This window comes from Ambystoma mexicanum, chromosome 3q, assembly GCF_040938575.1.
Source record: "Ambystoma mexicanum isolate Mex_15411 chromosome 3q, UKY_AmexF1_1, whole genome shotgun sequence".
NCBI lineage: Eukaryota > Metazoa > Chordata > Amphibia > Caudata > Ambystomatidae > Ambystoma > Ambystoma mexicanum.
Genome location: NC_090926.1, coordinates 206,701,389 through 206,721,333, shown reverse-complemented (window position 1 = coordinate 206,721,333; position 19,945 = coordinate 206,701,389). Strand labels below are relative to the sequence as shown.

Genomic DNA, 19,945 nt, shown 5'->3' with positions numbered 1-19,945 from the left:
TCTGCCATTGTCTTGCTGAGCAGACTTGTGTGCAAACAGGATCACGTGTTTTCCGGCTTGAGAGTTAGATGAACCTTGAGTGTGTGTTTTGCTAAACTCCTTAAGCTTTGAGGTGTGACACTCCCTGGGAGAGACCACCTTCCATGCGGTGATGTTTGTGTTTAGGGTGGTGTGAGTGTGCAGCCTCCTTGCCAGCAGTTGTCTTCATGATTTGCCGGGGAGACGAGTCTTCAGATCAAGGGGCTGCCTGTAGGCACCCCGACACAGTTTGTCGGTGTTCTAGTGTATCCCAGTCAATCAATTCCTCGACTTCCAGAGCCTGCACCGGGGTGCTGACCTCACCCTGCACCAATTATGCCTGCATGGCATAATTAGCACAGCACTTCTGTGAGTTGCCCCTTAAGGTTTTGGGGTCAAATTTTTGACATTCCCGGCAGAGGTTCTCGCCATGAATCCTGAAGAAGACAACTGTTGCACACGTTGTGCATGTCCTTCCAGGGAAATTTAGATGTAGACCACGGTCAGAATTTAAAGTAGGTATTGTCCATTTAGCGGTTGGAAATCAAATGTACCAACAATAAAATCAGGGAAGCGAGGCATTCTCTATGCATGAGGAGAAAGTGCATACGTTTCTATCCTCCCCCTCTCTCTGTACTGTATGCCAAAGAATAATGGGTAACGAGACTGTCAACTCTGGTAGGTGTCGATTGTCTGAAAAAAGATTTAAACGGGCATCGTGGTGCCGAGTGCTGTAAAGATCTTCTCCCTTCTCAAAGTCATGGCCAACTGATGGCAGGAAAAAACAATCAGAGGAATCCAACGATTGAAGCATAATGGGACCCTGTCCACATAGACTAGGGATAGTGTGACAGGAATCCCCCTGTAGACGGCCTCATTGTTTAAAAAAAAAATGTAATACTCTGAGTCAACCACTAGATGGTGTCCTATGCAAAGCATGTGAATGTAAGCAGATTCACAAGCCTCAAATATGTATACACAGTTAAGGGCCCAGGCAGACTTTTCCCACTCCTAAAACTAAATCTAAGGTAAACGTATGAACTGTACCTGTGGTAAATTCAGTACATAATGCTTTACACAGTAATACTCAGGACCCACAAAAGCCAGTGCATGTAACTACTTGTAACCCATATACTTAGGTGTAAAACCTAAAGGGCGTGCAGTGGTTAAACAATAAAAGAAAATGCATTTGTGCCCCAATGGTTAACATAAAGGTGCACTGTGCTACTGAGGTAAAACTGGCTACAGCACCAGAGAAGCCAACACTAAATTACAGCTGCCATTAGCCTACTCCACAACAAAACTGGAAGATGATAAAACCACTCTGGCCCAACATGGGGCACTTCAAAAGCACTCCTGTCCTAAGAGCCACGTGAGCTCTCATAGGCCAGCACATGGAAGAGTGGCAGTGATGCGGTGGAGTTCAGCAGAGTGGCAGTGATGCGGTGGAGTTCAGCAGAAGCCACCCCATTAGCAAAGGCAAAAGATTAAGAAAAAAGGCAATGGTTTAGGATCCCATAAAATGGAACAGGACCATGAAATTGGAATTCTGTCCTAAAAGACCTGTATTATACAAACAGAACCCTCATGACCAAATAAAGACATTCTACAACCCCCTTCGCAAGGCACAAAGCGCAAAAGGGTAGAATGAGCTGTGGCATGCCAGCGATTCCCTTTCCTGTACACAAACAACCTGCCACAGACCAAACCGGACAAGCCACCACACACATGCGTGAAGATGTACCCCTCATAGTACTCCAAGTTAGGGATAAACACAGATACATCAGACCAAGTGGTGCCCCACTGAAGGGTTCAAATTCCCTCACCAACCACAGTTCTACGATCCCATCTTGGCACCTCTCCCCCCCCCACCGCCCTCATCCCTAGAAGCAGCTGCATTAGCACTGATCACCTTGCAATGCAAAGCCATGAACAAGAGCCAGCAAAATAAAATCCTAAAACGTCATCCACAATGCAAGGGACGGCTGGCTGGACGAGGCTCCGCTCACACTTCAAAAAGCCAAGACTCACCCTTTCAGAGGATTGACCACTAGACAGTGTGGCTTGTCCAGTCCCTGGATCACCGCGTTCTTGAAGGAGCCATCTAACTGCGCCACATTGATCTGCTTCTTGTTGGCATCATAACTCGTCCAGAAAAGGTTGCGGGACACCCAGTCCACTGCCAAGCCGTGAGCATTTGGTAGATCTGGAAAGGAAAGAGGGACATTTAAACTGAAAAACTAATGCTTTTCATCGCAGCCTTGTGCAAGGCAGTGCAATTTAGCTTTTCTGTAGGTATGTAAAAGACACACCCCTGGCACTGTCATAATGGCACTACCAGTACAACCAAGCCTCCAGATAAGGGGTTTATCAGACACATTTACACAAAAAATTAAAATAGCGAATACCCATTCTCCCAACAAAACAGATACATCGGAGCATGCCCCCCACCATTCAAACCCCCCCCCCCTCGGACCCCCTCCCCCACACAGCCCAGTAATACACACATTGTCACAGGAAGAAACTTGTATTGTTACTACTTAATCCAAAGAGGTAAACGTGTATCTTTTATTGTGCATAAATAACTAGATACAAAGAAAGAAAATGTATTACAAACATATTTGTACAGTTAAAAGATGTTAACTTCCTTATAAAATGGGGATGGGACTTAATGTGTTATCCCCTAAAAAATCATTTTATTCTCAACTTTAAAAAGTAGTGAGTAAAATAGCCTACTTCAAGAATCTTATCTGGAGCGCTGGCTACAGCCGACGAATGCCTGGCAAACGCCTATCCACAGCTCAACAATTGCTGTCGTCGCCAATGCTCATTTTTGACAGGTATTCAGTTCAAGGAGCAGAAGCAAGGATACACTTGCTTATAAATCAAGTGGCTGAAGGCACACTTCGAGAAGACAACGAAACCGGGAGCTGGTTTACAGCTATTAAGCCTTTGCCCTTCAGAAGGCCAGAGATATTGTGGGAGATTGTGGTAGTGTGGGTGTAGGTGGGTGTTTAGGGGGTCTGGGAAGAGCAGGTAGTGGGTGGGCATGTGCCAGGACCAGAATGACATCGATTAGCATGGCCAGGCCAATGGGCGGGTCAATGGGTAAATATCCAAACACCCACAGACTGGGAATCCCTCCTCGCATGCCCTTTCCCCTGCCATGACAGTAGCTTAGGGTTGTAGGCAGTGCTTACAGTACCATGTAATAGCCACAGTTCATAATTGCACATGAGCAAAGAACGTGAGGATGAAAAGGAATCAGGCTTTCCCATTTACATTTTGCCTCATCTAGGTCCAGCAAAACAAAAAGGCCAACGTAGCCCGTGAAGGCACCCCCACCCCCTGTACATTTCAGGGGGACCCCCCCCTCGCCTAGGCTGTCCACTTACCTGTACTGGCCCCCGCTGCCTTTTTCGCCCACTCTCCAGGCCGCTTCCCGAGGACCCACTTACTGCGGTGCGTCGCACAAAGCGATGCAGACTAAAGACCACAGTCACATTTTGCCAGTAACAGTGAACAATATGAGCAGGTTTCCAAATTTAAAAAAAACGAGCTCGGTAAAAACATTGTTACGGTTTCGCAAATTATATTCTGGTAAAAAATGCCTTTGCAATTGCCTGAAAGAGCCAAATACTCAACCATTAGAAATGCTTCATAGACAGAAACCGGTTCTGGTAATTGCAGGCCCCGAATACTCAAGTGAAAAGCAGAAGATGACATTTTTATGTAGGCTTCCAAACAAAAAAACAAACGAGGATCTCATAAGTACAAGAACAGCGAAGTAAGACGCATGCAAAAAAGAAACACCAGTTTAGAATGATGTCATGAAACGGATTTGGGTCACTATTTTGAGGGATACTTCCCAACAACTAAAAGTATGCGCCCCTTTTCCCGGTACCCCCTTTACTTTTTAGGGTGGTTTGCTTGTCCGTCATCTCCCCCCCCCCCCAGAAATCCTGGGCTGTGGAATCTTTTCTCCAGTAAAGTGACGCGCTCCCTTTGAAACGACCTGATTGGTAGCATGGTGAGCTCAAAGACGCATGGCAAAGGCAGCCAACCCCCTGTTGCGCTGCGGCCCAGCTTCAGGCTAGGACAGGAGTACGTATACATGACCGGAACAAATAAAGTGGTGCTGTGTGCAGGCTGCCTAAGTAACAAGCATTGGCAATGCCAACACTGTTGGCTTATGTGTGGATATGTACAAGGTATTTGCCAGGCATTGCCATAATGGTACTAGTTGCCCATTAATGGCAGCGGCTAGAAAATGGCACACTAGCTGGGCATACGATAGCAGTGCCTGGCAAATGCTTAATACCAAGACGAGCCAAAACGGTTGGCGCTCCAGTTTTTCTTCTTCATGCTGAGAGATCGCATCCATCAGCAGTGATTATTGGATAGCGGGGCTTGGGCCTCATTACTCCATCCTCTCGGGTTGAGTGTGTAGTCGCGGGGTTGAATTTCTTCAGTGTCTTCGTGGACTTGTCACAGTAAGGTTGGTTACAAAGGAGGGTGTTCACTCTGATGGGCCACGGGTAGTGGTCAGAAAACTGTTGGCTTTGCAAATGCTTGTTTTTAAAAGTGAATGACAGGCATATTGCTTATAAAGTGGCTTAAGGTGGACCTGGTTTAGACCGCTTTATTTCACCAGTAGTGTGTTCACAGCACCAATTAAACCATTAGCTCTCAGAAGACGGCTTTAAAAAAAACCCATGGCAGGTACTTCGAGGGCCATGTGTGTTTGCTGTTAGGAAGTGGGTTGAGACCGTCTGGTCCCAATCCACAAACTCGTTTCAGTGTGTGTCTGAATGGTATGCATGAGCTTTGCCACCAGTGGTCCTGATTGGACCACTACTGGGGTGTGTGGGCCAGACCTTAGATTGGCTAGTGGGAGTTTCGGCTCTTACCTGCCTTTTGGATAAGAAGAGGACCCCTGCACCCGTTCCAGAGAGATCCTGGAATAAACCTGAAGGAGCCAAGTATCCTGTCCAGTTACAAGACGTGTAAGGAGACTGTGGACCTGTTGGAAGAAGGCCTGGCGGTCAACTTCTGCTGCCGTCCTGGAAGAGTCCAGCGATGGAGCTTTGACCCTTGGAGTGGAGGGACCATCTATTCAGACGTCTGCCCGGTGTCCTGCAAAGAAGAGTCTTTGCAAGGGTCCCTGAACCAATCTGGTGCTGAACAGCTCAGAATTTGGGCTATCGTAGCATCAAGGGACCCGAGATAGGAGGCAAAGTCTGACCACAACAGCTGTGTCCCCACTGTGTCGCCACGCATCTGTGCCTGTGGTCCAAAACAGATTTCTTGCATCCAGTCCTGTGCTAAGAGGGGCCCTGCATAGAGTTCTCCTGCATTCTCCATCCTGAAGACCTTGCATCAGCATTTGTCACAGACCGGAGAAGTGCTCAACACTGCAACCCCTGGGCCTCGCGGACTGGTGCTGACAGGGGGAAAAATGACCTTGGACCCTCTTCTAAAGGGTCTTAGGACCTGCCAAGTCCTAAGAAGAATCAGAGGATGGGGGCGAGTTGTAACATTACTTACCTGAACCTCATATCTCCCCTTTAAAAGTTTTGTAACTTAAAAGTTTTATACCCATTTGGCTTTGCCATTGCTTGCGCAAGCATTTTTAAAGTGAGGGCATCTTATATTCACTACAACTTGTCCTCTACCCCTTGGAACTCTTCATTGGACTCCAGAAGCCCTACACTAATGTTTTCCTTTGTGTAAATAAGGCATGGCTTCATTAGTAAGACAGACAAGTGACCACAGTTCAAGGGTGTTTATCACACCCTTTGAAAAAATTCAATAAACACTTTGCTAATCCTAAATCTACATATGGGAGGAAACTACGACCATCAAATAATAATGCAGTCCTAGTGGAGTCTCGTCAAAATAAAAGGGCCTATACTAAAGAAAACTATTGCCAATCCTTACTGCTAAATGCAAATGGTGTAGGGTAGTGTTCATGTAAGAGAAAGAAGTGTTCACAAAATGAAATGCCAGGGTGTTCAGGCCATTGGCCTCCCTTCCCCACGTTTTCAGCACGGGATAAGGCGGTTCACTCGAGCATAGCACACAATCTGGCTTCTTCGGCACAAGGCCCCATACATTTTAGCGATGGACATCTAAATTAGTGTTGTATCTCTGGGGACCTGGAGTGCTGTGTACTACTACTTAGCTTCCTTTGAAGGGGTTTATGAATGTTGCCCTACTCCAGCGATTGTACAGGTGTCTTTATTTAGTTTGTGTGATAATAGTACATGCTAGCAGTGTTATATGGCCATAAATAATATTTGTATAACTAACTGTTTGTCTAAGTGTGTTCCTTGACTTTTCACTGTGTGTACTCATTCAGAGCCCCTTACTGGGTTTACCCTTCCTGAGACTAAGCTAGGACCACTCACCCAGCTACCTTGAATTGGTTTGGCTACAGCTCCCAGAGTAGTCCCTTTCACTAAACTATGTTGGCCTCTAATACATCTGTCCACCAGGCCAGAGTATAGTAATCCACTCCTAACAGATGCCCACAAAGTTCCAGGCAAATTCGCACTTTGGTAGAGGATGCACAGCAATGAAGCACTGGTCCCCTGGTATTGGTGACTAGAAGGCCATGGAAGCCGCCACTCTTTCAGTGGTGGCTCAAAATGCAGTTCGTCTTGGGACTGGTTAGGCCCATCAGTCCAAGGGAAGAGGTCGCCGTGTTTGAATTTTCCCCCGTCACTTAGAAGTTTAGAAGTTGAGGTTAGGACAGCAGCGGTTACTCGGTAGGCTCTGGCGGTCGCTGGAAGTTGTTGGCAATGTCCTTCTTTGGGCTTCTTCAGAATCTTTTGTTTCAGTGATCAACTGAGTTTCAACTCCAGGACCTTGGAAATTATCCAGACTCACGAGCGGATTGCACCAATAAAGATCCATGCACCATTTAAATGGGGGGGGGGTTGGTTGTCTAATGGGGGCGAGCCTCCCACTCTGAACTGGATTCAGTCAAGAAAACTGCAGGACAAAGACCAGGGAGTAGGGGAGTTTCGGTCAACCCCCCCTACCCCTCACCCCCCCCACACACACATCCCCACTTCCTGCACTGCCAATCACTTTGAATCATTTCGCAGGATTTGCTTAGGGAGCTCGGTGAAGACAAAGGGACCAGAGAATCCTGCCCCACCCAGAAAAGTATAAGACGACACAAGAAAGGACAAGTCATCTTGTTTAGGGCTTTGAAAAATACAGCCACCATTTTGGGTCAATTGTGACCTTTGTGTCTCCTATCACAGCTGCAAAGACAGCCTGCAACAAAAGTCCCCAAAAAGTCATGCAAAAGGTACACTACCACCAGCCTAAATAGAGTTTTTCACAGTAACCAAAAAGTTACTGGGGAGTCGAGGAAAAGGGATACATTGTGCCCCCTCAGCGCTCCTCATAAGGTGAGGTGTGCTGATCTTGCAGAAGAGAATACAGGAATGATGAAAGGTATCCACTTGCCTTGGTAACAGTTAACCTAAGGGGGGAAAAAAGAAAAAATACTTAAGTGGAAGCTCTAGGCACTCCGAGCAACACTGCACAGAAAGTGATGTCTGCTGCAAGAGTAAAGGTAGAGGCAAGAAAAGCACGACTCCAAAAAGAAATTAATTCCCAGGATCAGAGTAAAAGAATGTGTGAGTGGAAAAAGGCTCCCTCTCACTCCGGAGAACTAGTCAAATATCCAGTGGTCCAGCAAAAAGTGCTGGGGGACTTGCAGGTGGAAAACATTTCACACAAAAAAGTTAAATTTACTTAAACATGTTTAACTTATACATGGCCGATTTATCAAAGTCTCCGATTTCACTGACTGAAAACCCACCTAGGTTGGGTAAAACTAATCTAAGATGGCTGGTGTACGCAGATTACCTTTTACTGCTTAGCTACATCCCTCCAGGTCTTCAGGGATTGAGAACTATCAAATTATGCCACCAAGTATAATCTAGATAAATGTGACAACAACAAAAAAGACAGTGATTTTTTTGTAACAAGAATGGAGCTACAAAACACACTTCTAAACGGCTACTAGACTAGCGACCGATTGACCAAAGTGAAGATTTATAAATACTTTGGAGTGGACATTGACAACATTGGAAACTGACATCCTCCAAGTTCTGGGTGCTACCCACCGCTTTTTGAATAAGCATGGCGGAATACTCACTTTCCTCTATTTGTACCATCTAAGATTGTGTCTAAATGAACATATGTCATTGAGGTGTGGGGGGAAACGTGACAAAACAAATTTTAAGCTAGCTGCTTGAAATCCCCATTTAATCACCAGTAAGAACTCTGGTTGAGTTTTTACGCAATGAATTCATAAGGTCGATAACTTAAAACAGGGCCATTCAGGATGCAATATACTACCATAAATTGGCTGACTGAAGAGAATACTTTGCACAAAAAGATCCTGAGAGAAGTCACTGAGCATCCCAAGCGGACAAACTGATTGCTGAAGAAGGAATATAGTGGAAACAAAAACTTAATATGAACATCAATTATTATAATTGTTCTTTAATAACAACACATAAAATACCAATGAGTGGATCTATGTGCAGGATCAGGATTCAAACCGGTGTTGCACTAAACGTGGTGCCTCTGCACTATACTTCCCCCCCCCCCCATATATCATCCAATAACATCACTAGACTCGAAAAAAAATATCTAGTGAAAGAAAAATTCTGCAATGGGACCGAGAGCAAAGCTGGAATTGATCTGGCTGCAAAGAGCAGTAGCATGGACTTTGTGGGATATTTGGAACCAATGCCACAAAAGTGTAACTCGCAGTTTGCTCCCCCCCGCCCCAATTACTTCCTGCTCTTTGACTATTTAAAAATGTAGCTCCTCCAATACAATGAGTCCAAGATGGTTTGTGCCCTAAAACCATCAGTTCCAATTAAACTTTGAAAGGTAGTTTGGTTAATAGATTGGAACAATGCCAGTGGTTTTGATTACTTGCCCTTTTGACGTTTTAAAGTTCAGGTATGTAAACTCACTCAATCCCAGTCACTAGGATAGGCCTAGTAAGGAATCCATTACAAGGTCACCACTGAAAGTCAGGAAAGAGTAGTTTCGGGACAGGACTTTACACCCAATGTAACCCTATTGCAGGGAGGTGTGGGGTACAGAAACTTAAATCCCGCCAAACTCTAATTCTTCAAGAGACTACTAAAGGTGTTTCAGAGTCTGCTGGGAACACAATCTTCTGCACTTGGTCCGGGGTGTAGGAAGGCCCAGGGGTCACTGGTGCAGAGGTCACTTTCAGCATCCAAATTTAGTCTTGGTCTGTCGCGGTGCACAGGAATCTGATCCAGACAGCTTCCAGTAGTAGACTGAAATGAGGAAAGATGAAGACTTCTGTGGTGCCGACCCCTCTCCCCCTCAGTTGATGGTGTTGCAACAGCAGTGCTCACAGTCTGGCGCCAAGAGGCGATCTTCAAGCGGAGAATGGATGAGCAGGCCCAGCACACCTTGCATTGAAGTGAGACAGCTAAAAATGCAGGATCAGGTGACTTGTGGCACATGTTGAAGATCTGCAAATTTCCAAAGCTCCAAAGAGAGAGCTGGACAGTCCACCGGTTGGTCCAGAGACTTCTGAAGGCTCCAAATGCACGGATCAAGACTGGTTGTTCCTACCAGTCCAAGGGGTCAAAGCCCCAACAAAGGCCTTCTTGAGCTCATGACAGGAGCAGGGCTTCACCTCGGCAACACTGGAGTAAATGTCTTTGGGTGGTCAGCGGGCTCGCTTCTTCATAGAAGTCTTGGCTCCAATGATGATCTCATGAAAAATTGCAGGAGCCCTCCCCTTTTATCCAAGATTCAGGCTTGGAGTAAGCCCACCAATTGCAAGCGTCTGCACCATTCAAACAGCCAATGGCTATCCAGTCAGGGATAGCCACTCATCACATCTGCCCAGCAACAGACTTTCTGGCACCAGAGTTGTGTTTTGAGACTACACAGACTCAGCCCCCTTCTCTGGCTCACAGAGACACATCCCTTAGCAAACGCAAGCCACAGCTTTCCCACCCCACCCCCCCCCAAGAACAATATTAGAACTAGGAGATTGGATATACATAGAGAGAGTAGGCGTAGTGGGGAGCGGAATAGTAATGTGGAGAAGAGCATTCCAGAGTGAGGGAGCAAGGAGAGTAAGAGCGTAAATGAGAGGGAGTGTAAGGGGCAAGAGGTGGCAATGAGGCGAGCCGATGATGATCATAGTGAGCAAGGGGTGAAGTAGGGAGTGAGAGGGGTCAATAAGTAGGGTGGAGCAAGTCTGTGTATTGTTTCGAAGATGAGAATGAGTTTCATTTGTCTCGTAGATAACCTGCATAGCTTGTGTTAATGGGAGTCTGGATTATTGTAATGCTGTTTACCTGGCACAGCCTGCCTTTCTTATGCAGCGCCTTTAGGTGCTACAAAAAGCAGCAGTGTGTTTGGTTACTCACTTGCCAGCCAGAGTAACTAAGGCTAGACAATCTCTCCATTGGCCCCAGGTAGCTCCTTGGGTACAGTTTCAAGCGCTTTGCATTGTGCACCATGCACTAGGTGGAAATGGATGCTTAGCCATCCAGGACAAACTGGTTAGATATAAACCGGTGCGTTCTTTGAGATCCTCTAATGCAGCACTCCTTCAGATACCCAAGTACAGGAAAGAACGTTTGGGTGGCCGAACCTTTCCAGTGGCTGGCCTCAGGCTTTGGAATTTGTTGCCTGAAAATCTGAGAAAAAATAAGGATTTCTTATCCTTCAAAAAGCATCTCAAAACGTTTCACTTTAGATAAAGCTCAGAGATACTTACCCCCTTTGACACCTGGGTTTCGTTTACATAAATCCCGACTATCAGTTGTTTGAGCGCCATGATGCCTTGAGTGATAAGAGCGCTATACCAATAAATTGATTGATGATGGGCTGGAGAGTTGGAGGTGAAATAGGGAAGGTTGAAGAGCGTACGGACAGCAAAGTTGAGGACTTTGTCGAGATGTGAAAAAGCAAAGTTGGCAATGTCAGAGTAGGCCATAGAGTAGGCAGATTGTGAGAGTACTAAAGAGGAGATTAGGTGTTTTGTAGTCTTGAAGGGATGGTGGTTTTATTTTTATGATGTCGAGGAGATTAAGTCTGTACGCAATGGCAGATTTAGAAAAGAGCGAGTAGTTGTGAGATGGATCAAAAAGGACACCAAGGTTGTGAGCAGAAGCAGAGTAGGGAAAGTAATCGTGAGAGGAGAATAGAAGACGGGGGAGAGGAAGAGATGGCATCTATGGATGGGAAGTAGAGAACTTTAGTCTTAGTGGAGTTGAGCATGACCAAGTGAGATGCCATCCACTATTTGATGGCGGAGACACAGTTAGAAATGTTGACCATAGCTCGTCAGATAAGGAGGGAAAGGAGAAGATCTATGTGTCACCAGAAAAGCATTGATGGGAGAAGCGATATGACATCAAGGTGCCAACAGCAGAGGTATAGAGAGTGAAGCGAAGTTAATGTTAAAGGATATTTGTATCGCGCACTTTCGCCACCGGAGTGGACCCCCGGCCCTCTAGCAGATCTGAAAAGGAAAGGAGGTGTGTTAGTTAGTAGGACAGAGCAGGAAAAGTGAAAGAGCAGTGTGCTGTTTGGCAGCTTGAGTTTGGTTAACACCGTTCGCTGATCTTAGGTGTGGTTTTCAGTTGGTAGTCGTCGTGTTCTGTTGTGCGAGACTTTGTGCGGTGCGATTTGTTTTGTTGTTGCAATGTAGTGAAGTCTGTGTGGTTTGGTGTGCTTTAGAGGTGTGGTTGTGTTTGGTTAGAGTTTGAGATGTATGCAGAAGGGTGAGATTTTTAGTGGGTTGTTCGCGGCATCGCTATCTAGATGTCATGCATGCTAATTTCCAAATTCTTTCTAGATGTGGCATGTGAATATCCCAGCATTTCTATCTAAATGTGCCACTGGCTACTATTGACAATTCTATCTAAACAGGCCCCAGGCTAAGATTCACAAATCCTGTCTCAATGTGACGCAAGGGAATATTCACAAGTCTCTCTAAATGTGACGCAGGCAAATATTCGCAATTCTATCGAAGTGTGGCACTGGCTAATATTCACAATGCTGTCTAAATGTGATGCAAGCTAATATTCGCAATTCTCCCTAAATGTGGCACTGGCTAATATTCACCAACAGTAAGTGGGTGGGGGGGCTAATGGGGAGGTAAGGCTGTTCTAGGACACCTGGAAATGTCTGGGGCGAGATATGAAGCAAGTCAAGCGAGGGCCTTGCTCCCGATTCCTAAAAGAAATAGTGTTGAGAGAAGGTGAGAATGGTTTATGGTATCGAAGGCAGCAGAGAGGTCAAGAATAAGAATAGATTAAGAGTTAGCATGACAAGCAGAAGAGTTGTAGTTGCTGACATTGAGGGGAGGGGAGGGGAGGGGACAACTACACACTCTAGGATTTTGGGATAGTGAGGTAGAAGAGAGATGGGATGGAAATTTGCATGATAGGATCTAGGCTAGATTTCTTAAGGATAGGGATGGTAGTAGTCGACTTGTAATATGATGGAAAAGCGCGGCTGTCAATAGCGGAGTTGAAGAGTGAAGTGAGATATGGAGCAACAGTGGGAAATGTTTGGTTAAAGGGTCAATGGGGGCACATAAAGGGTTTGGCTGGAGAAGGTGGTCAAGAATTGCATCGGGGTTAGTGGGGCAAAGGAAAACAATGTCACTGGAGAGGGTAGAGGTGATGGAGAAAAGTGAGCAGGTGGGGGATACAAGGTAATTTGTGAAAGTATTTTGAATGTTGGAAATATTTGAAGCTAAATTGTTATCAGAAAGAGGAGAGGAGATGGAGGAGGGTTTAGATGAGAGAACTGAGTTGAGACTTTTGGAGGCATCTAGGTTGACAAGATTGAGATGAAAATGAGAGAGAAGTCACAGAAAGGGAGTCAAGAGCAGAGAAGTAGCTGGGTACAGTTGGAGATCTGAGTGTGTCTAGATCTTTGCCCAGTGCAAAGGTTTTTCCTCACTGTTTTTTTCAGGAAGCAGATTGGAAGAATCAAATGCAACGGAGATGAGGGTTTAATGAGGGAACGGAGAGGAGAAGGGAGCAGTGTTAAAGTAGAGCAGGTTTCATCAGAGGATGGAACAGTGAATTTGCATTGGAGGAGAGAGGTGTAGGTCAGAGAGGTAGATATGGAATTTGGAGGAGGGAAACGTGTGCTTGGTGATGGAAGTGGTAGATGGAGAGAGTGGGGTGAAACTAAGAGTGGAGATTAAGGCAAAGATGATGGAACTATCAGAGGGAGAAGGAGCAGTGGAAATGAAAAAGGCAGATACTTGCAAGGAGAAGGAAATAAGGTCAAAGAAGCGATCATTTGAATGGGTGGAAAGAAGAGGGCGAATGGTTAAGGAGACAAGAGCTAATTCAGTTGGTAGAGGAGAGAGGGAGGGGGTTAAAGTTACCAGTGACAATGAGGTGGTGATATGGAGGAAGTGAGTCAATTTGTTGGGTGAGAGGGTCAAATTGACCAGCGGGAATTGCTAGAGAGAAATCATTTGAATGCCATAGGAAGCAGTGATTGTGGAGATAGTGTATTTGAAAGAGGGATAACTAGCGAGGAACAGGAGAGCTAGGAAGTTTAGAAGGTGCAAACAGTCCTACACCACCACCTACACAGTCCTAAACCTGTTCTTCATTAGGGCAGCGTGGCCTTCGATGTCTTCATTAAGGCCCATGCTGGCGAACTGGTGACCCTCTCTGCCGCTGATGAACTTGACTTTCAAAATGAACTTCCCAGCACATAGGCACTCTCCTATAACCCCAAGCTATTATCTGCTCTCTTTAACTGTGGGCAATGAACTGAATGGCAGTGGTTTATTACCTTTAGAATAAACTTCGACTTTGGAACACAGTGGCACCCCAAACTAGCAGTGACCTTAACTTGACATGGTCCTATCACAAGAGAAACCATTTTAGACAAATACATGGCTGGAATTCTACATTGCCTTTTCTTGCACGAAAACTATAAATTCACTAGAGTAATATATAATGTGAACATTCCTTTATTAAATGCTGTGAAGTTTTTACTGTGCCCTTAAGCTTAGTCTACTTGTGAAAGCCAATTTCGCTTCTCCATTTTACGACTAAGAAAGTCAGTTGGACAGTTGGAGAGGCTACCTAAATTATTCTCACACCCTGATCCACCTTACAACCCTACATTTCAGTGTGCGATTACACACGCTCCTACAACACTATCAGCATCCATTTTTAAAACAATCTTTAGATCACCGTTTTGACTTCAGTCACAAGATGGCCGAACATTTTGGCATGCAACCAAGTGTAAGATCCTAAGCTGCAAAATGCAAAGAGAGGACCACCACCACAGTGGTAAGGAGGCCACCACATACCTGCGGATACCACACTCTCTACCACGGTCCCATTGATGAAGGCCCTCTTGATGGTTTGCGTGCGTACATCAGACCAATAGATGCGCTGCTCCAGAGCGTCATAGTCCACCACAGTGACATTGTCGATGTCGGGAACAGTAAAGGAGATTATGTAGTTGTAGTAAGGGTTGTGGATGTCCACCCCACGGATCTCCATCTGGCGCGCGTAGAGAAGGAAGTTCTTAAAATCTAGGAAAAGAATGGGGTTAAAGTGAATGATAGCACAACCCTATGGCTTGTTTTTGTTGTGTCTGACAATATGGGTCTTATTGTATTAAATGTGGCGGCTTTTCTTGTTTTAGGCTCATTGCATATTGTTTGCATTAGTCATGAAAAAGGGACATACCCTGGTATAGGGCACCGGAGGATGTTATGTCAAAAGCAGGCCTCCCTGCATCACCATCTCGTCTCATGCTTCTGCCCTCTGCTCTAGTGAAAGCCCTGCCATTCTAACAGTGACCACCAACTCCTACCTTTCAGGAGTGAACCTCTGACCTTTGGGAGGGGAGCATATACGCGACTCTGACAAGGCCCCCTTTGCCCTTTGTTTTTTCACAACCCCCTGCCCCTTTATTTTTGGACAGAGCTCCCTTATTCATTACATTTTTGGAAGCCCACCGCACCCCTTACATTCCATATTTTAAAGGGAAGGCTAAGACATGTGGTGCTCATCGGACCTAAATAAAATAAATGTCCTGGAGAGCTGGGGAAAGACCGCTCCTGCAAGTTAGACCCAATGTAATGAACATAAGCGAGCATGCGCGGGTCAAGCACTCACCCAAGCAGGTTTGCTTGTCCGGTGCCAGCTTCATGAGATGGGGGCAGGCACAGGAGTGCACCTGATTGTAGTTTATGAGACAGAGGTGGCTGCAGGGTCCTCGCCCACCGTTTCCTTCACATGGGTTAGGTGCTGTTGAAATAAAATAAACACCAAGAAAATTAGAAACGCCAAAAAACAAGTCGTGATCGCCAGTAATGTCATGCAATGCTTCAAGTGTTTTTATTTATTTAATTTATTTTTTGCATTTATAAAGCGCACAAAAGCAGCCCAAGGGCATCGTGGCACTGGTACAAGCAAGCTTACTCAGTTACAAGAAAGACATACTATGGAGGGAGCAGAGGAAAACGATAGCAGTTTGACATGACTCAGGTTGGTGGTTACAGTGGACCTGGTAACAATAGGAATACATTTGATAAATAGATGCAATAATGGAGAGGGGCAAATGAGGAGGAGGAGAATAAGTGACAGGGTGAATGGAGGGACCTAAGTGGGTTGACTGGGTCCGAGAAGTATATACAACAGGAGTTTGTTCAGCAGGTTGAACAGGTTTTCATAGTGTTTCGTTGTATGAAGATGCGCTTAAGGTATTGCGATGCCCTCTTAATTGGGAGTGACAGTTCACCAAGAACACAGGTGTAGTTCGTAAAAAAGGGACAAAGAAAGCAGGAAAAGGAGGGGTGTGAAGGCCCCATCAAAGACTTCAAGCATGTACATGACAAGCAAAAACCAGAAGCTCAAAAGGTCAGGATTCCATGTCAGAGGCACCGCTATTGACGAGTGATGCCTTTGGACATTTCCCAGCTTATTTTCCACATTTACCACCTTATTTAATGGCAGTTCCATTATCTCCATGGAAATACGGAAAGCCCCATTCATGCCCTGCCAATTGTCCTCTACTTTTATTTCTCCCAGCTCGAAGACCTCATAATGTAGCAGTTTAGCTGAAATAAGGAGTGTCACAAGCCAGTTTTGCGCCGCCATCTTGTGGATGGAACTACAACCACCAACTCTAATGGAAGGCGAACACACCAGAAGACAAAGGAAAGCCAAACCTCTCTTAAGGTAGGTAACGTAGAGAGACGAGGCTCAACTCTCAGGTAGGACCAAGCAGGAGACAACAAAGGTACAATTACTCAACACAAATCTCTAGAAAACACATCACACTGAAAGATATATACTTAGACAACTATCGGGTCAAAATAAGTACTTCATGAATAAATACACAGTTTTAAAACTAACCCCAGTATAATACAAAAACCAGTTCTGCCTATAAAAGAAAGACTCTCTTAACTCCACGGTCTAAATACGGCCGCACAACCAAAGGCAGAACCCAAGAAAAAATAACGGGGGTGGAAAGACAAAGGGAGCCAAGAAACCTAACAAGTAGTTGAGCCAGACGTGGGCCTGCACAATTCTGTACAATGTATGAAAAAGATCACCCAAATCCGGTATATGTGAAAGGCGCTACACCTGGTGGTCAGCAACACAAATGAGTAGGGTATGGGAGAAAAGGGGAAACGGGTCATTTGACCAGCGAGGAAAAAACGTGCTAAAAATCACAAAGACCTATAACAAAAATCCACATTAATTTGGCCCTCCTAGGTCACAATGTTAAAACTAATGCAAATGCACACATGGCAAAAAAGGAAGCCTTAGGTGGTAGAAAGCGGTTTTAAACCAAAGCCGTAGGCTTTGAAGAATTTTTTGAACATTTTAAAAATGGTTATTGCAGTCATACATTAAAGCGAAAAATATTAATGTTTCGAAGTTTAGTCACAATGTTAAAAATAGAATCACTTTCGAGAAATGCAGAGCAGGACTTAAAAAAAAATGTACTCCGTGACGCTTGTTCAGTGCAGTGTTGAGGATGGGCGTGATACCAGCATCCTGGTGAATGGCTGTCATTGTGCTCATCTATAAGAAGGGAGATGGGACGATAACTACTAGGGCTTGTCCTATCTCCCATCTAGACAGCGAGAGTAAGAGTGTTGCAGGAGTGGTTCTCTGCAACCTGGTCGATTGAGCTACCCGCACAGGCCAACTCCAGAAGTACCAGACTGGCTTCCACAAGGGGCTGGGCACTGAACTAAATGGTCTGGTGGTGAGCTAGCTGAGAGGAGACTCGCTAGGGCCTGGAAGATTGCCCTTATATATGGCTGCCATTGATTAGACGCAAGCATTTGATTGTGTTAACCACAATCTCCAATGTTGTAAGTTGAGGGACTAGAAGATCCCGGGGTCCCCTTGGTCTATTTTGATTATTCATCTCCCTGAGTGCACACTCCTACAGGTGAGGCTGAACAGACAGTGCCCAGGCGGAGGTCTTGCATGGTAGAAGGGGTCTCTGCCAGGGCTGCGTATTGACTCCTTCCTTTTCAACCTCTACCCATCTGATTTGGGAGATTTTCTATCAGCATTCTCATTTGCTCCACCAACAATCCCTTTCATGAAAATCCCTCATTTAACATATAGGGATGACATCTTCATGGATAAGACCCAGGTGGTTCTTTAAAGACAGATCCATGCCATCAGGGAATATTAGACTAAGAATGAACTGTGCATTAATAGCAAAAAAGACTAATGTGATCTGATTTATTGCTAATAGAATGGGTTGCATGTGGTACATGGGGGATCAAATATTGATCACAACTTCATCTAGAATCTATTTAGCTTTTAGTATGGAGACGCACGATAACATGGATGTCCCGATGGCACGCCTGTTGAGGAAGACATCTCAAGCAGCTTTGCAGATGAAGATTCGGCTTCAGTATTGCAGGTTTTCAATCTTCCCACTGCTCATTTATTAACAAATGAAGATGGTCGCAGTGTAACTATATGGCACAGAGATTAACCACAAACTAGATATGTTAGGATCGAGTCCAGGTTCAGGAAGCAAGCATTAGGCTTACCCAATTGCGTGCCTATGGCCTCACTGAGATATGAACTGGGCTGAACTTCGCCGAGGTGCCCGGTCGAGTGGAGGATACTCTCGCTGTATAGAAGATTGCTGGAGCCTATCAAAGACTCCTTGTATGAAGACCTAGCAGGGGTTCTACATGCGCCTTCAACATCAGCCGCGTCTAACTTTAGGAAAAATGCTGACGAAATCTTGAACAAGTTGGATCTATCCATTGGTGACCTTCTAATTAATCCAAATGATGTAAATAAGTGCTTGATGAGACATGACTGTATAGCAATCTCAAAGATGAGGCAGTACAAACTATACTATTGGGGCAGCACTCCAAAATATTTGGAAACATTGCTGAATTCGTATTGGGCCCATCAGTTCTTACGATACAGATTGACCCTGCTTCCCATGGGCGAGATAGGCCAGATCAGATCCATGAACGAAGAGATCCATATAGGCTGATTATTATACAAGGATCTGGCAGAGTTACAAACAGTTGGCACATGGTTTTGAACCGCCCCGCCTTGCTGTAATTAGAACTTTATGGCTGGGGCATTATGAACATAAGTTTGCTCTGCTCAATACAGATGATTTATTTGCTCGGATCTCAAGTGGTGAGGACGCGATTGCTATTGTTAAGATACTTCATAAGGCTGGTTTGATAAGGCTAAGATGGTAGGAAATACAAGCACCTTAGCTGCCTGATGTTATGATTAGGTTTTATGTGGTCATTAGGAAACGCGATGAGTATTCTTTTTCATTTAATTTATTTAGAAATGTTTTTGGAGAATGTTCAAAAGTCTTCCCTTTAATGGACGAAATTGTTCTATATGTATCTGATGTATACGCGTACTCAGATTTGATATGTTTATGGTTCTTTTTTTAAATGTTTTAACATGCATTTTTTGTGCAAGGTCGAGCATGAGCAACCAGAATCACAATGAATTAAATGTCTTTGTTGTAAATAAAAAAAAATGGCAAAGGGAATTTTTCAGAAAGGTAAGTATCATAAGCAATAAACTCATAGGAAAACCAATGCAATCATTCTGGTAAGTAAACCACAGTGTAAAAAACTTATAGAAAGGCAGTATGCAATTGAAGTAAAGTAAAAAACACTTTGTAATAAACGTTGTATAATATACTGTTTCAGGAATAAAATTAAGTTACATGACCAACATAAGCAGGATATGCACTTTTAACACTTGAAATACTTTCTTTAGCGAGGCCTTAGGCTTCGGCAGTCCTTCCCCATCTATGTATGGGATTGTCTCAGAGGTGGGACAGTGGGCATCAGGGCTCTGATGAAGGCAAAATTGGATAAGGCACAGAGTGTAGAAAAGTCTGAGTTCCAGAGGATTCGTCTATTTACTTGTTTTTTTTCGAACGCACCTAATACCATATCCTAGTTCGGTTTCTAATCGCGGATCCGGGATTCGAACCTCAGTTGCTCTGAGTGGTCTTGCTTCCAAGACCAGCGAGTTGCCCTGTGCCATCCTCCGTTCACTTTATTACTCCGTACCGTTATTACTTCTATAACAAGTAATACGCTTTTGTAGGTAAAATTGGGTTCAGGGATTTCGTAGAAGGCTCCTTGAATGCGCACCAGCATCAGGCATGGGGTAACACCCAAACGTGTGAAACTTGTGAATCATCACCTCAACCACACAGGAGCAGCAGAACGACTCTGGGTAAGTATTACCGAGTTTCACAGTACCTCAGCAGCAAAGATGAAGGAGGTGAACGCCCTCAAGGCATCAGCTACAGGACCTGATCTTAGAATTTTTGGCCTTCTGATGAAAGAAGAGAC

General features: G+C 44.9%; 1 protein-coding gene across 2 annotated transcripts in view; it reads right to left on the bottom strand.

Annotated features, from left to right (window-relative positions):
- Positions 1–19,945, bottom strand: part of LRP1 (LDL receptor related protein 1) — a 1,300,039-nt gene that overhangs the window by 624,419 nt on the left and 655,675 nt on the right. For both annotated transcript variants that reach the window (XM_069653565.1, XM_069653566.1), the window contains exons 28-30: positions 15,228–15,359; positions 14,411–14,638; positions 2,050–2,224 (exon numbers count right to left, since the gene is read on the bottom strand). In XM_069653565.1, coding sequence (XP_069509666.1) covers positions 2,050–2,224; positions 14,411–14,638; positions 15,228–15,359 — 535 coding nt within the window. The remainder of the gene's footprint in view (positions 1–2,049; positions 2,225–14,410; positions 14,639–15,227; positions 15,360–19,945) is intronic.